Genomic DNA, 16,568 nt, shown 5'->3' on the forward strand with positions numbered 1-16,568 from the left:
GTATATTAGTGTTACAGTGAGGGGTGTGGAGTATATTAGTGTTACAGTGAGGGGCGTGGGGTATATTAGTGTTACAGTGAGGGGCATGGAGTATATTAGTGTTACAGTGAGGGGTGTGGAGTATATTAGTGTTACAGTGAGGGGCGTGGGGTATATTAGTGTTACAGTGAGGGGCATGGAGTATATTATTGTTACAGTGAGGGGTGTGGAGTATATTAGTGTTACAGAGAGGGGTGTGGAGTATATTAGTGTGACAGTGAGGGGTGTGGAGTATATTAGTGTTACAGTGAGGGGTGTGGAGTATATTAGTGTTACAGTGAGGGGTGTGGAGTATATTAGTGTGACAGTGAGGGGTGTGGAGTATATTAGTGTTACAGTGAGGGGTGTGGAGTATATTAGTGTGACAGTGAGGGGTGTGGTGTATATTAGTGTTACAGTGAGGCGCATGGAGTATATTAGTGTTACAGAGAGGGGCATGGAGTATATTAGTGTTACAGTGAAGGGTGTGGAGTATATTAGTGTTACAGAGAGGGGTGTGGAGTATATTAGTGTGACAGTGAGGGGTGTGGAGTATATTAGTGTTACAGTGAGGGGCATGGAGTATATTAGTGTTACAGAGAGGGGCATGGAGTATATTAGTGTTACAGTGAAGGGTGTGGAGTATATTAGTGTTACAGAGAGGGGCATGGAGTATATCAGTGTTACAGTGAGGGGTGTGGAGTATATTAGTGTTACAGTGAGGGGTGTGGAGTATATTAGTGTAACAGTGAGGGGTGTGGAATATATTAGTGTTACAGAGAGGGGCATGGAGTATATCAGTGTTACAGTGAGGGGTGTGGAGTATATTAGCGTTACAGTGAGGGGTGTGGAGTATATCAGTGTTACAGTGAGGTGTGTGGAGTATATTTGTGTTACAGTGAGGCACATGGAGTATATTAGTGTTACAGAGAGGGGCATGGAGTATATTAGTGTTACAGTGAAGGGTGTGGAGTATATTAGTGTTACAGAGAGGGGCATGGAGTATATCAGTGTTACAGTGAGGGGTGTGGAGTATATTAGCGTTACAGTGAGGGGTGTGGAGTATATCAGTGTTACAGTGAGGTGTGTGGAGTATATTAGTGTTACAGTGAGGCACATGGAGTATATTAGTGTTACAGTGAGGGGCATGGAGTATAGTAGTGTTACAGTGAGGGGCTTGGAGTATATTAGTGTTACAGAGAGGGGTGTGGAGTATATTAGTGTGACAGTGAGGGGTGTGGAGTATATTAGTGTTACAGTGAGGGGTGTGGAGTATATTAGTGTTACAGTGAGGGGTGTGGAGTATATTAGTGTGACAGTGAGGGGTGTGGAGTATATTAGTGTTACAGTGAGGCGCATGGAGTATATTAGTGTTACAGAGAGGGGCATGGAGTATATTAGTGTTACAGTGAAGGGTGTGGAGTATATTAGTGTTACAGAGAGGGGTGTGGAGTATATTAGTGTGGCAGTGAGGGGTGTGGAGTATATTAGTGTTACAGTGAGGGGCATGGAGTATATTAGTGTTACAGAGAGGGGCATGGAGTATATTAGTGTTACAGTGAAGGGTGTGGAGTATATTAGTGTTACAGAGAGGGGCATGGAGTATATCAGTGTTACAGTGAGGGGTGTGGAGTATATTAGTGTTACAGTGAGGGGTGTGGAGTATATTAGTGTAACAGTGAGGGGTGTGGAGTATATTAGTGTTACAGAGAGGGGCATGGAGTATATCAGTGTTACAGTGAGGGGTGTGGAGTATATTAGCGTTACAGTGAGGGGTGTGGAGTATATCAGTGTTACAGTGAGGGGTGTGGAGTATATTAGCGTTACAGTGAGGGGTGTGGAGTATATCAGTGTTACAGTGAGGTGTGTGGAGTATATTTGTGTTACAGTGAGGCACATGGAGTATATTAGTGTTACAGAGAGGGGCATGGAGTATATTAGTGTTACAGTGAAGGGTGTGGAGTATATTAGTGTTACAGAGAGGGGCATGGAGTATATCAGTGTTACAGTGAGGGGTGTGGAGTATATTAGCGTTACAGTGAGGGGTGTGGAGTATATCAGTGTTACAGTGAGGTGTGTGGAGTATATTAGTGTTACAGTGAGGCACATGGAGTATATTAGTGTTACAGAGAGGGGCATGGAATATATCAGTGTTACAGTGAGGGGTGTGGAGTATATTAGCGTTACAGTGAGGGGTGTGGAGTATATCAGTGTTACAGTGAGGTGTGTGGAGTATATTAGTGTTACAGTGAGGCACATGGAGTATATTAGTGTTGCATTGAGGGGCATGGAGTATATTAGTGTTACAGTGAGGGGTGTGGAGTATATTGGTGTTACAGTGAGGGGCATGGAGTATATTAGTGTTACAGTGAGGGGCATGGAGTATATTAGTGTTACAATGAGGGGTGTGGAGTATATTAGTGTTACAGACAGGGGCATGGAGTATATCAGTGTTACAGTGAGGGGCGTGGAGTATATTTGTGTTACAGTGAGGAGTGTGGAGTATATTAGTGTTACAGTGAGGGGTGTTTAGTATATTAGTGTTACAGTGAGGGGTGTTTAGTATATTAGTGTTACAGTGAGGGGTGTGGAGTATATTAGTGTTGCAGAGAGGGGCATGGAGTATATTAGTGTTACAGTGAGGAGCGTGGAGTATATTAGTGTTACAGAGAGGGGCATGGAGTATATTAGTGTTACAGTGAGGGGTGTGGAGTATATTAGTGTTACAGTGAGGAGTGTGGAGTATATTAGTGACAGTGAGGGGTGTTTAGTATATTAGTGTTACAGAGAGGGGCATGGAGTATATTAGTGTTACAGTGAGGGGTGTGGAGTATATTCGTGTTACAGTGAGGAGTGTGGAGTATATTAGTGTTACAGTGAGGGGTGTTTAGTATATTAGTGTTACAGTGATGGGTGTGGAGTATATCATTGTTACATTGAGGCGTGTGGAGTATATCAGTGTTACAGTGAGGGGTGTGGGGTGCATCAGTGTTACAGTGAGGGGTGTGGGGTATATCAGTGTTACAGTGAAGGGTGTGGGGTATATCAGTGTTACAGTGAGGAGTGTGGGGTATATCAGTGTTGCAGTGAGGGGCATGGGGTATATCAGTGTTCCAGTGAGGGGTGTGGGATATATCAGTGTTACAATGAGGAGGGTGGAGTATATCAGTGTTACAGTGAGGGGTGTGGGATATATCAGTGTTACAGTGAGGGGTGTGGGGTATATCAGTGCTACAGTGAGGAGTGTGGGGTATATCCGTGTAATTGTGAGGGGTATGGGGTATATCAGTGTTACAGTGAGAGGTGTGGGGTATATCAGATTGTTACAGTGAGGGTGTGGGGTATATCAGTGTTACAGTGAGGGGTGTGGGGTATATCAGTGTTACAGTGAGGGGTGTGGGGTATATCAGTGTTACAGTGAGGAGTGTGGGTTATATCAGTGTTTCAGTGAGGGGTGTGGGGTATATCAGCGTTACAATGAGGGGTGTTGGGGTTTATCCGTGTTACAGTAAGGAGTGTGGGGTATATCAGTGTTACAGTGAGGGGTGTTTGGGTTTATCAGTGTTCCATTGAGGGGTGTGGGGTATATCAGTGTTACAGTGAGGGGTGTGGGGTATATCAGAGTATTACAGTGAGGGGTGTGGGGTATATCAGTGTTCCATTGAGGGGTGTGGGGTATATCAGTGTTACAGTGAGGGGTGTGGGGTATATCAGTGTTACAGTGAGGGGTGTGGGGTATATCAGAGTGTTACAGTGAGGGGTGTGGGGTATATCAGTGTTCCATTGAGGGGTGTGGGGTATATCAGAGTGTTGCAGTGAGGGGTATGGAGTATATTAGTGTTACAGTGAGGGGTGTGGGGTATATCAGTGTTACAGTGAGGGGTGTGGGATATATCAGAGTGTTACAGTGAGGGGTGTGGGGTATATCAGTGTTACAGTGAGGGGTGTGGGGTATATCAGTGTTACAATGAGGGGTGTTTGGGTTTATCAGTGTTCCATTGAGGGGTGTGGGGTATATCAGAGTGTTGCAGTGAGGGGTATGGAGTATATTAGTGTTACAGTGAGGGGTGTGGGGTATATCAGTGTTACAGTGAGGGGTGTGGGATATATCAGAGTGTTACAGTGAGGGGTGTGGGGTATATCAGTGTTACAGTGAGGGGTGTGGGATATATCAGAGTGTTACAGTGAGGGGTGTGGGTTATATCAGTGTTGCAGTGAGGGGTGTGGGTTATATCAGAGTGTTACAGTGAGGGGTGTTGGGGTATATCAGAGTGTTACAGTGAGGGGTGTGGGATATATCAGAGTGTTACAGTGAGGAGTGTGGGATATATCAGAGTGTTACAGTGAGGGGTGTGGGTTATATCAGTGTTGCAGTGAGGGGTGTGGGTTATATCAGAGTGTTACAGTGAGGGGTGTTGGGGTATATCAGAGTGTTACAGTGAGGGGTGTGGGATATATCAGAGTGTTACAGTGAGGAGTGTGGGATATATCAGAGTGTCACAGTGAGGAGTTTGGGGTATATCAGAGTGTTACAGTGAGGGGTGTGGGTTATATCAGAGTGTTACAGTGAGGGGTGTGGGTTATATCAGAGTGTTACAGTGAGGGGTGTTGGGGTATATCAGAGTGTTACAGTGAGGGGTGTTGGGGTATATCAGAGCGTTACAGTGAGGGGTGTGGGATATATCAGAGTGTTACAGTGAGGGGCGTGGGATATATCAGAGTGTTACAGTGAGGGGTGTGGGATATATCAGAGTGTTACAGTGAGGGGTGTGGGATATATCAGAGTGTTACAGTGAGGGGTGTGGGATATATCAGAGTGTTACAGTGAGGGGTGTGGGATATATCAGAGTGTTACAGTGAGGGGTGTTGGGGTATATCAGAGTGTTACAGTGAGGGGTGTGGGATATATCAGAGTGTTACAGTGAGGGGTGTGGGATATATCAGAGTGTTACAGTGAGGGGTGTGGGATATATCAGAGTGTTACAGTGAGGGGTGTTGGGGTATATCAGAGTGTTACAGTGAGGGGTGTGGGATATATCAGAGTGTTACAGTGAGGGGTGTGGGGTATATCAGAGTGTTACAGTGAGGGGTGTGGGTTATATCAGTGTTACAGTGAGGGGTGTGGGATATATCAGAGTGTTACAGTGAGGGGTGTGGGATATATCAGAGTGTTACAGTGAGGGGTGTGGGGTATATCAGAGTGTTACAGTGAGGGGTGTGGGTTATATCAGTGGTACAGTGAGGGGTGTGGGGTATATCAGAGTGTTACAGTGAGGGGTGTGGGTTATATCAGAGTGTTACCGTGAGGGGTGTGGGATATATCAGAGTGTTACAGTGAGGGGTGTGGGTTATATCAGAGTGTTACCGTGAGGGGTGTGGGTTATATCAGAGTGTTACAGTGAGGGGTGTGGGTTATATCAGAGTGTTACAGTGAGGGGTGTGGGATATATCAGAGTGTTACAGTGAGGGGTGTGGGATATATCAGAGTGTTACAGTGAGGGGTGTGGGGTATATCAGAGTGTTACAGTGAGGGGTGTGGGTTATATCAGAGTGTTACAGTGAGGGGTGTGGGATATATCAGAGTGTTACAGTGAGGGGTGTGGGATATATCAGAGTGTTACAGTGAAGGGTGTGGGTATATCAGAGTGTTACAGTGAGGGGTGTGGGATATATCAGAGTGTTACAGTGAGGGGTGTGGGTTATATCAGAGTGTTACAGTGAGGGGTGTGGGATATATCAGAGTGTTACAGTGAGGGGTGTGGGGTATATCAGAGTGTTACAGTGAGGGGTGTGGGATATATCAGAGTGTTACAGTGAGGGGTGTGGGTTATATCAGAGTGTTACAGTGAGGGGTGTGGGTTATATCAGAGTGTTACAGTGAGGGGTGTGGGATATATCAGAGTGTTACAGTGAGGGGTGTGGGATATATCAGAGTGTTACAGTGAGGGGTGTGGGGTATATCAGAGTGTTACAGTGAGGGGTGTGGGTTATATCAGAGTGTTACAGTGAGGGGTGTGGGTTATATCAGAGTGTTACAGTGAGGGGTGTGGGATATATCAGAGTGTTACAGTGAGGGGTGTGGGTTATATCAGTGGTACAGTGAGGGGTGTGGGATATATCAGAGTGTTACAGTGAGGGGTGTGGGTTATATCAGAGTGTTACAGTGAGGGGTGTGGGTTATATCAGAGTGTTACAGTGAGGGGTGTGGGATATATCAGAGTGTTACAGTGAGGGGTGTGGGATATATCAGAGTGTTACAGTGAGGGGTGTGGGGTATATCAGAGTGTTACAGTGAGGGGTGTGGGTTATATCAGTGGTACAGTGAGGGGTGTGGGATATATCAGAGTGTTACAGTGAGGGGTGTGGGATATATCAGAGTGTTACAGTGAGGGGTGTGGGTTATATCAGAGTGTTACAGTGAGGGGTGTGGGATATATCAGAGTGTTACAGTGAGGGGTGTGGGTTATATCAGAGTGTTACAGTGAGGGGTGTGGGATATATCAGAGTGTTACAGTGAGGGGTGTGGGTTATATCAGAGTGTTACAGTGAGGGGTGTGGGATATATCAGAGTGTTACAGTGAGGGGTGTGGGTTATATCAGAGTGTTACAGTGAGGGGTGTGGGTTATATCAGTGGTACAGTGAGGGGTGTGGGATATATCAGAGTGTTACAGTGAGGGGTGTGGGTTATATCAGAGTGTTACAGTGAGGGGTGTGGGTTATATCAGAGTGTTACAGTGAGGGGTGTGGGATATATCAGAGTGTTACAGTGAGGGGTGTGGGATATATCAGAGTGTTACAGTGAGGGGTGTGGGTTATATCAGTGGTACAGTGAGGGGTGTGGGATATATCAGAGTGTTACAGTGAGGGGTGTGGGTTATATCAGAGTGTTACAGTGAGGGGTGTGGGTTATATCAGAGTGTTACAGTGAGGGGTGTGGGATATATCAGAGTGTTACAGTGAGGGGTGTGGGATATATCAGAGTGTTACAGTGAGGGGTGTGGGGTATATCAGAGTGTTACAGTGAGGGGTGTGGGTTATATCAGTGGTACAGTGAGGGGTGTGGGTTATATCAGAGTGTTACAGTGAGGGGTGTGGGATATATCAGAGTGTTACAGTGAGGGGTGTGGGTTATATCAGAGTGTTACAGTGAGGGGTGTGGGATATATCAGAGTGTTACAGTGAGGGGTGTGGGTTATATCAGAGTGTTACAGTGAGGGGTGTGGGTTATATCAGTGGTACAGTGAGGGGTGTGGGATATATCAGAGTGTTACAGTGAGGGGTGTGGGTTATATCAGAGTGTTACAGTGAGGGGTGTGGGATATATCAGAGTGTTACAGTGAGGGGTGTGGGTTATATCAGAGTGTTACAGTGAGGGGTGTGGGTTATATCAGAGTGTTACAGTGAGGGGTGTGGGTTATATCAGTGGTACAGTGAGGGGTGTGGGTTATATCAGAGTGTTACAGTGAGGGGTGTGGGTTATATCAGAGTGTTACAGTGAGGGGTGTGGGTTATATCAGAGTGTTACAGTGAGGGGTGTGGGGTGGTGATGCATTGAGTTGTGGGTGACCACTTACTGTCCTCACTGGTCCTGACACTGGACACTGCACTCCATTCACTCCACAGTCTCCTGTTTGTCTCTTCCTGTCGCCCACATTGTATTCGGAACTCATACAGTGTGAATGTTTGCAGATCTTCCAGCTCGTATTCTGTCGCATCGATTCCAATTTCATCATGTGAAATCTTTAATGAAAGGCAGAAAGTGCAGTCAGACTGTGGGGAGCTGCTGTGGCATAAAGGGAGGACTTCGCCATCTTGGCATTCCCGAACACTGCTATCTATTGATGTTAATATCTATTGATGTTACAGTGAAAGGGCAGCTCTCTGGTCAGGTGCTCTGTTCAAAGTTAAATCATGCATCAAATGTGAAATATGATTTTCTCAGATTAAAACAACTTTACACTCAGGAAGCAGCTTCTTTTGGCTCTTTATCTCTATTTTGCAGCCTGACTAAAATCAGCTGCTTTCACTACCTCACCCAACTCCACCCTGACATCTTACACACCAGCAAGAGCACAGACACCCTCATTAACCTCGAATTACTCAGTGTCACTGAGCACCAGTAAGAACAGGGAGTGGAAGGATGGGCGAGGGTTGCTGCTGCACGGCGGGTGGGAGAGATGGCCACCTTCAGCAGTTGAGCCAGGGGCCTATGTCTGAGGGATCCAAGTCTCAGGCCTCAGGTGTCAGGCCCCCAGTATTCCGAAAAGCAATGATTCAGGAGCATCAATCTCACATGCAGGCTTCTGAATCACAAGGTTCTGGGTTCACATCCTACTCCAGAGACCTGAGCACAAAAATCCAGGCTGACAGTGGAAGGCAGCACTGAGGGAATGCTGCACTGTCGGAGATGCTGGCTTTCAGATGAGACTTTAATCCAAGGCCCCATTTGCCTCCTCGGGTGGATGTAAAAGATCCCATGGCACTATTTGAAGAGCAGGGGAGTTATCTCCAGTGTCCTGGCCAGTATTTATCCCTCAATCAACATCCCAAAATCAGATTATCTGCTCATTATCACATTGCTGTTTGTGAGAGTTTGCTGTGCCCAAACTGGCTGCTGCATTTCCTACATTACAATAGTGACTACACTTCAAGATTACCTCATTGGCTGTAAAGTGTTTTGATATTGTTCTGTGGTCATGAAAAGCCCTATATAAATGCAAGTCTTTCTTTCAGTGGAGACAAGTTCCATGCATGTGGTTCAGACAATGGATAAATGGGAAGATACCATTATGCAGCAATGACACAATACAGGAAGTGTCTGATGACCTGCAGAACCCCCTGGAGGCAGTGACTGCCCAGGAGATTCCTGCATCTTCCAGATTTCAGCAAGGAATGCTGACAATATCGGTGGTTTCTGCAGTGTTAGTTGTCGCTGATTCTATAAATGCTTTAGCAGGACGATGTCAACAGCTAATTGCAACTGTTCAGTCCATGATGACACCAATCAGACCACCCCTAATGCCACTCGTAAACACAGACCCTCAGATCAGACCATCAATTCCTTCCTGGAATTCCTCAGTAAAGTGATGCTGATGCCCAGGCTTTTTGGGAGTGTCACCCAGGTGGTGAAGAGAGTCAATGAGGAGAGACAGAGTGTCTCACCCACCCTGTGTGTTTATCCTGTCTGCCTCTCACCTGAGCTCTCATCTAAAGAGAGCTCCAAGGAAGAGAAGATAATGCCTTTCTCCCAACAAGGGCTGAAGTGGAAGGGGCAAAGGTTGACCTACCTCAGTCCAGTCCAGATCACCTGCTACTCTGTACTGAAGCTCAAACTGCAAACTGGCTGAATCGAAGTTGGTGGGTTTCGTCCACGAGATCTGTATGGCCTTTGGATCGTCCTGCGCAGGTTCTCCGGTCACAGCGACTGGAGGCAGGGGCTTCACTAAAGCAACAACATAGCACAGTATAGGAAAGTGTAAGCAGTTTGAAAAGCACTGACACCCATTACCTGACTGGGAAACTGCACCCTCTGGGGCTGGCTCTGAAACACTTAAAACCATTAGGCCTCAGACTCTATCAGTGCAATGTACAACTGGGGCAGCATTTAGCCTCAGTACCTTAGCATTAAGAAGAGGGAAACTAACCAGGATTCCTGCTGCTAAAGAATAACAGAATCATAGAAATTTACAGCACAAAAGGAGGCCATTGGGCTCATTGTCTCCATGCTGGCCGACAAGGAGCTATCCAACCTAATCCCACTTCCCAGCTCTTGCTCCGTGGTCTTGTAGGTTATGGCACTTCAGGTGCATATCCAAATATTTTTTCAATGTTGTAAGGGTTTCTTCCTCTACCACCCTTTCAGACAGCGATTTCCAGATCCCTACCAACCTCTGCATTAAAAAACTTACCCCTCGAATCTCCTCTAAACCTCCGACCTGTTACCCTAAACCTATGCCCCGTGGTTATGGACCTCCTCAAACAAAGGAAATAGGGCCTTTCTATCCATTCTATCCAGACCCCTCATGATTTTATGCACTTCATTTAGGTCTCCCCTCAGCCTCCTCTGTTCCAAGCAAAATAACTAAAATTCTCTATTCCAGGCAACATCCTCATAAATCTCCTCTGTACCCTCTCAACTGCAATCACATCTTTCCAATAGTGTGGAGATCAAAACAGCTGACAGTACTCAAGCTGTAGCCTAACTAGTGTTTTATACCGTTCCAACATAACTTTCCAGCTCCAAAATTCTATGTCTTAACGAATAAAGGCAAGTATCCCATGTGCCTTCTTGATCACCTTCAGGATCTGTGGACACGCTTCCCAAGGTCCCTCTGTTGCTCTACACTTCTCAAAATCCGACCATTTATTGTGTATTCCCGTGCCTTGTTAGCTTTCCCCAAATGCATGACCTCACACTTCTCTAGATTGAACTCCATTTGCCACTGTTCCAGCCACCTGACTAGTCCATTCATATCTTCCTGCAGCCTACAGCTTTCTGCTTAATTCTCAATCATATGGATAGTTTTTGCATCGTCTTAATCTTACCCCCATATTCAAATTTGTAAAATTGTAGCCCAGTGAGAGTCAATGCCAGTGGAACAGTATCCCAGTGAGCGTCAGTGTGTGTGGAACTGTATCCCAGTGAGAGTCAGTGTGTGTGGAACTGTATCCCAGTGAGAGTCAGTATGTGTGGAACTGTATCCCAGTGAGAGTCAGTGTGTGTGGAACTGCATCCTAGTGAGAGTCAGTATGTGTGGAACTGCACCCCAGTGAGAGTCAGTGTGTGGAACTGTATCCCAGTGAGAGTCAGTGTGTGTGGAACTGTATCCCAGTGAGAGTCAGTGTGTGTGGAACTGCATCCTAGTGAGAGTCAGTATGTGTGGAACTGCACCCCAGTGAGAGTCAGTGTGTGTGTAACTGTACCCCAGTGAGAGTCAGTGTGTGTGGAACTGCATCCCAGTGAGAGTCAGTGTGTGTGGAACTGCATCCTAGTGAGAGTCAGTATGTGTGGAACTGTATCCCAGTGAGAGTCAGTGTGTGTGGAACTGCATCCTAGTGAGAGTCAGTATGTGTGGAACTGTATCCCAGTGAGAGTCAGTGTGTGTGGAACTGTATCCCAGTGAGAGTCAGTGTGTGTGGAACTGTATCCCAGTGAGAGTCAGTATGTGTGGAACTGTATCCCAGTGAGAGTCAGTGTGTGTGGAACTGCATCCTAGTGAGAGTCAGTATGTGTGGAACTGCACCCCAGTGAGAGTCAGTGTGTGTGTAACTGTACCCCAGTGAGAGTCAGTGTGTGTGGAACTGCATCCTAGTGAGAGTCAGTATGTGTGGAACTGTATCCCAGTGAGAGTCAGTGTGTGTGGAACTGCATCCTAGTGAGAGTCAGTATGTGTGGAACTGTATCCCAGTGAGAGTCAGTGTGTGTGGAACTGTATCCCAGTGAGAGTCAGTGTGTGTGGAACTGTATCCCAGTGAGAGTCAGTGTGTGTGGAACTGCATCCTAGTGAGAGTCAGTGTGTGTGGAACTGCATCCCAGTGAGAGTCAGTGTGTGTGGAACTGTATCCCAGTGAGAGTCAGTGTGTGTGGAACTGTACCTCAGTGAGAGTCAGTGTGTGTGGAACTGCATCCCAGTGAGAGTCAGTGTGTGTGGAACTGTACCCCAGTGAGAGTCAGTGTGTGTGGAACTGTATCCCAGTGAGAGTCAGTGTGTGTGGAACTGTACCTCAGTGAGAGTCAGTGTGTGTGGAACTGTACCTCAGTGAGAGTCAGTGTGTGTGGAACTGCATCCCAGTGAGAGTCAGTGTGTGTGGAACTGTACCCCAGTGAGAGTCAGTGTGTGGAACTGTATCCCAGTGAGAGTCAGTGTGTGTGGAACTGTATCCCAGTGAGAGTCAGTGCCTGTGCAACTGTAGTCCAGTGAGAGTCAGTGCCTGTGGAACTGCATCCCAGTGAGAGTCAGTGTGTGTGGAACTGTATCCCAGTGAGAGTCAGTGCGTGTGGAACTGCATCCCAGTGAGAGTCAGTGTGTGTGGAACTGTATCCCAGTGAGAGTCAGTGCGTGTGGAACTGCATCCCAGTGAGAGTCAGTGTGTGTGGAACTGTATCCCAGTGAGAGTCAATGCCTGTGGAACTGTATCCCAGTGAGAGTCAGTGTGTGTGGAACTGCATCCCAGTGAGAGTCGTGTGTGTGAAACTGTATCCCAGTGAGAGTCAGTGTGTGTGGAACTGCATCCCAGTGAGAGTCAGTGTGTGTGGAACTGTACCCCAGTGAGAGTCAGTGCCTGTGGAACTGTAGCCCAGTGAGAGTCAGTGCCTGTGCAACTGTAGTCCAGTGAGAGTCAATGCCTGTGGAACTGTATCCCAGTGAGAGTCAGTGTGTGTGGAACTGCATCCCAGTGAGAGTCAGTGTGTGTGGAACTGTATCCCAGTGAGAGTCAGTGTGTGTGGATCTGTATCCCAGTGAGAATCAGTGCCTGGGGAACTGTATCCCAGTGCGAGTCAGTGTGTGTGGAACTGTATCCCAGTGAGAGTCAGTGCATGTGGATCTGTATCCCAGTGAGAGTCAGTGCCTGGGGAAATGTATCCCAGTGCGAGTCGGTGCCTGTGGATCTGTATCCCAGTGAGAGTCGGTCCTGTGGAACTGTATCCCAGTGAGTGTCAGTGCCTGGGGAACTGTATCCCAGTGAGAATCATTGCCTGGGGAACTGTATCCCAGTGCGAGTCAGTGCATGTGGAACTGTATCGCAGTGCGGGTCAGTGCCTGTGGGACTGTGTTCCCAGTGAGAGTCAGTGCCTGTGGGATTGTTTCCCAATGAGAATCAGTGCCTGGGGAACTATACCCCAGTGAGAATCAGTGCCTGTGGAACTGTAACCCAGTGAGTGTCAGTGCCTGTGGAACTGCATCCCAGTGAGAGTCAGTGCCTGAGAAACTGTATCCCAGTGAGAGTCAGTGCTGGGGAACTGTATCCCAGTGGGAGTCAGTGCCTGTGGAACTGTACCCCAGTGAGAGTCCGTGCCTGTGAAACTGTACTCCAGTGAGAATCACTGCCTGGGGAACTGTATCCCAGTGGGAGTCAGTGCCTGGAAACTGTATCCCAGTGAGAGTCAGTGCCTATGGAACTGTATCCCAGTGAGAGTCAGTGCCTGTAGAACTGTAGCCCAGTGAGAGTCAGTGCCTGTGGAACTGTATCCCAGTGGGAGTCAGTGCCTGGGGAACTGTATCCCAGTGCGAGTTGATGCCTGTGGATCTGTATCCCAGTGAGAGTCTGTCCTGTGGAACTGTATCCCAGTGAGTGTCAGTGCTGTGGAACTGTATCCCAGTGACAGTCAGTGCCTGTGGAACTGTATCCCAGTGAGAGTCAGTGCCTGTAGAACTGTAGCCCAGTGAGAGTCAGTGCCTGTGGAACTCTATCCCAGTGGGAGTCAGTGCCTGTGGAACTGTATCCCAGTGAGAATCAGTGCCTGGGGAACTGTATCCCAGTGCGAGTTGATGCCTGTGGATCTGTATCCCAGTGAGAGTCTGTCCTGTGGAACTGTATCCCAGTGAGTGTCAGTGCTGTGGAACTGTATCCCAGTGAGAGTCAGTGCCTGTGGGACTGTATCCCAATGAGAATCAGTGCCTGAGAAACTGTATCCCAGTGAGAATCAGTGCCTGTGGAACTGTATCCCAGTGAGAATCAGTGCCTGGGAACTGTATCCCAGTGAGAGTCAGTGCCTGTGGGACTGTATCCCAATGAGAATCAGTGCCTGAGAAACTGTATCCCAGTGAGAATCAGTGCTGGGGAACTGTATCCCAGTGGGAGTCAGTGCCTGTGGAACTGTATCCCAGTGAGAATCAGTGCCTGGGGAACTGTATCCCAGTGGGAGTCAGTGCCTGGGGAACTGTATCCCAGTGAGAGTCAGTGCCTGTGGGACTGTATCCCAGTGGGAGTCAGTGCCTGGGGAACTGTATCCCAATGAGAATCAGTGCCTGGGGAACTGTATCCCAGTGGGAGTCAGTGCCTGTGGGACTGTATCCCAATGAGAATCAGTGCCTGAGAAACTGTATCCCAGTGAGAATCAGTGCTGGGGAACTGTACCCCAGTGGGAGTCAGTGCCTGTGGAACTGTATCCCAGTGAGAATCCGTGCCTGGGAACTGTATCCCAGTGCGGGTCAGTGCCTGTGGAACTGTATCCCAGTGAGAGTCAGTACTTATGGAACTGTAGCCCAGTGACGTCAGTGCCTGCAGAACTGTAGCCCAGTGAGAGTCAGTGCCTGTGGAACTGTATCCCAGTGAGAGTCAGTACATATGGAACTGTAGCCTAGTGACGTCAGTGCCTGTAGAACTGTACCCCAGTGAGAGTCGGGGCCTGTGGATCTGTAGCCCAGTGAGAGTCCGTGCCTGTGAAACTGTACTCCAGTGAGAATCACTGCCTGGGGAACTGTATACCAGTGAGAGTCAGTGCCTGTGAAACTGTACTCCAATGAGAGTCAGTGCCTGTGGAACTGTATCCCAGTGGGAGTCAGTGCCTGTGGATCTATATCCCAGTGAGAGTCGGTCCTGTGGAACTGTATCCCAGTGAGAGTCAGTGCCTGTGGGACTGTATCCCAATGAGAATCAGTGCCTGGGGAACTGTATCCCAGTGCGAGTCAGTGCCTGTGGATCTATATCCCAGTGAGAGTCAGTGCCTGTGGATCTATATCCCAGTGAGAGTCGGTCCTGTGGAACTGTATCCCAATGAGAATCAGTGCCTGGGGAACTGTATCCCAGTGAGAATCAGTGCCTGGGGAACTGTATCCCAGTGCGAGTCAGTGCCTGTGGATCTGTATCCCAGTGCGAGTCAGTGCCTGTGGATCTGTATCCCAGTGAGAATCAGTGCCTGGGGAACTGTATCCCAGTGCGAGTCAGTGCCTGTGGATCTATATCCCAGTGAGAGTCGGTCCTGTGGAACTGTATCCCAATGAGAATCAGTGCCTGGGGAACTGTATCCCAGTGGGAGTAAGTGCCTGTGGAACTGTATCCCAGTGAGAATCAGTGCCTGGAAACTGTATCCCAGTGAGAGTCAGTGCCTGTGGAACTGTATCCCAGTGAGAATCAGTGCCTGGGGAACTGTACCCCAGTGAGTGTCAGTGCCTGTGAAACTGTACTCCAGTGAGAGTCAGTGCCTGTGGAACTGTATCCCAGTGAGAGTCAGTGCCTGTGGAACAGTATCCCAGTGGGAGTCAGTGCCTGTGGAACTGTATCCCAGTGAGAGTCAGTGCCTGTGGAACTGTATCCCAGTGAGTGTCAGTGCTGTGGAACTGTATCCCAGTGACAGTCAGTGCCTGTGGGACTGTATCCCAGTGAGAGTCAGTGCCTTTGGAACTGTATCCCAGTGAGAGTCAGTACATATGGAACTGTATCCCAGTGAGAATCAGTGCCTGGGGAACTGTACACCAGTGCGGGTCAGTGCCTGTGGAACTGTATCACAGTGAGAGTCAGTGCCTGGGGAACAGTCCTCCAGTGAGAGTCAGTGCCTGTGGAACAGTATCCCAGTGAGAATCAGTGCCTGGGGAACTGTATCCCAGTGAGAGTCAGTGCCTGGGGAACTGTATCCCAGTGAGAGTCAGTGCCTGTGGAACTGTATCCCAGTGAGAGTCAGTGCCTGGGGAACTGTATCCCAGTGAGAGTCAGTGCTTGAGGAACTGTACCCCAGTGAGAGTCAGTGCCTGTGAAACTGTACTCCAGTGAGAGTCAGTGCCTGGGGAACTGTACCCCAGTGAGAGTCAGTGCCTGTGGAACTGTATCCCAGTGAGAGTCGGTGCTTGAGGAACTGTACCCCAATGAGAGTCAGTGCCTGTGAAACTGTCCTCCAGTGAGAGTCAGTGCCTGTGGAACAGTATCGCAGTGAGAATCAGTGCCTGGGGAACTGTACCCCAGTGAGTGTCAGTGCCTGTGAAACTGTACTCCAGTGAGAGTCAGTGCCTGTGGAACTGTACCCCAGTGAGAGTCAGTGCCTGTGAAACTGTACTCCAGTGAGAGTCAGTGCCTGTGGAACTGTATCCCAGTGAGAGTCAGTGCCTGTGGAACAGTATCTCAGTGGGAGTCAGTGCCTGTGGAACTGTATCCCAGTGAGAGTCAGTGCCTGTGGAACAGTATCCCAGTGAGAGTCAGTGCCTGTGAAACTGTACCCCAGTGAGAGTCAGTGCCTGTGGAACTGTACCCCAGTGAGAGTCAGTGCCTGTGAAACTGTACTCCAGTGAGAGAGTGCCTGTGGAACAGTATCCCAGTGGGAGTCAGTGCCTGTGGAACTGTATCCCAGTGAGAATCAGTGCCTGGGGAACTGTATCCCAGTGAGAGTCAGTGCCTGTGGAACTGTATCCCAGTGAGAGTCGGTCCTGTGGAACAGTATCCCAGTGGGAGTCAGTGCCTGTGGAACTGTATCCCAGTGAGAGTCAGTGCCTGTGGAACTGTATCCCAGTGAGAGTCAATGCCTGTGAAACTGTACTCCAGTGAGAGTCAGTGCCTGTGGAACTGTACCCCAGTGAGAGTCAGTGCCTGTGAAACTGTACTCCAGTGAGAGTCAGTG

General features: G+C 48.4%; 1 protein-coding gene across 5 annotated transcripts in view; it reads right to left on the minus strand.

The window, feature by feature from the left end:
* Positions 1-16,568, minus strand: part of LOC137355807 (interleukin-12 receptor subunit beta-2-like) — a 143,482-nt gene that overhangs the window by 110,397 nt on the left and 16,517 nt on the right. For all 5 annotated transcript variants that reach the window (XM_068021342.1, XM_068021343.1, XM_068021341.1 and 2 more), the window contains 2 exons: positions 9,307-9,461; positions 7,594-7,759 (listed from right to left, as the gene is read on the minus strand). In XM_068021342.1, the coding sequence (XP_067877443.1) occupies positions 7,594-7,759; positions 9,307-9,461 (321 nt within the window). The remainder of the gene's footprint in view (positions 1-7,593; positions 7,760-9,306; positions 9,462-16,568) is intronic.

This window comes from Heterodontus francisci, chromosome 43 (assembly GCF_036365525.1).
Source record: "Heterodontus francisci isolate sHetFra1 chromosome 43, sHetFra1.hap1, whole genome shotgun sequence".
NCBI classification, from domain to species: domain Eukaryota; kingdom Metazoa; phylum Chordata; class Chondrichthyes; order Heterodontiformes; family Heterodontidae; genus Heterodontus; species Heterodontus francisci.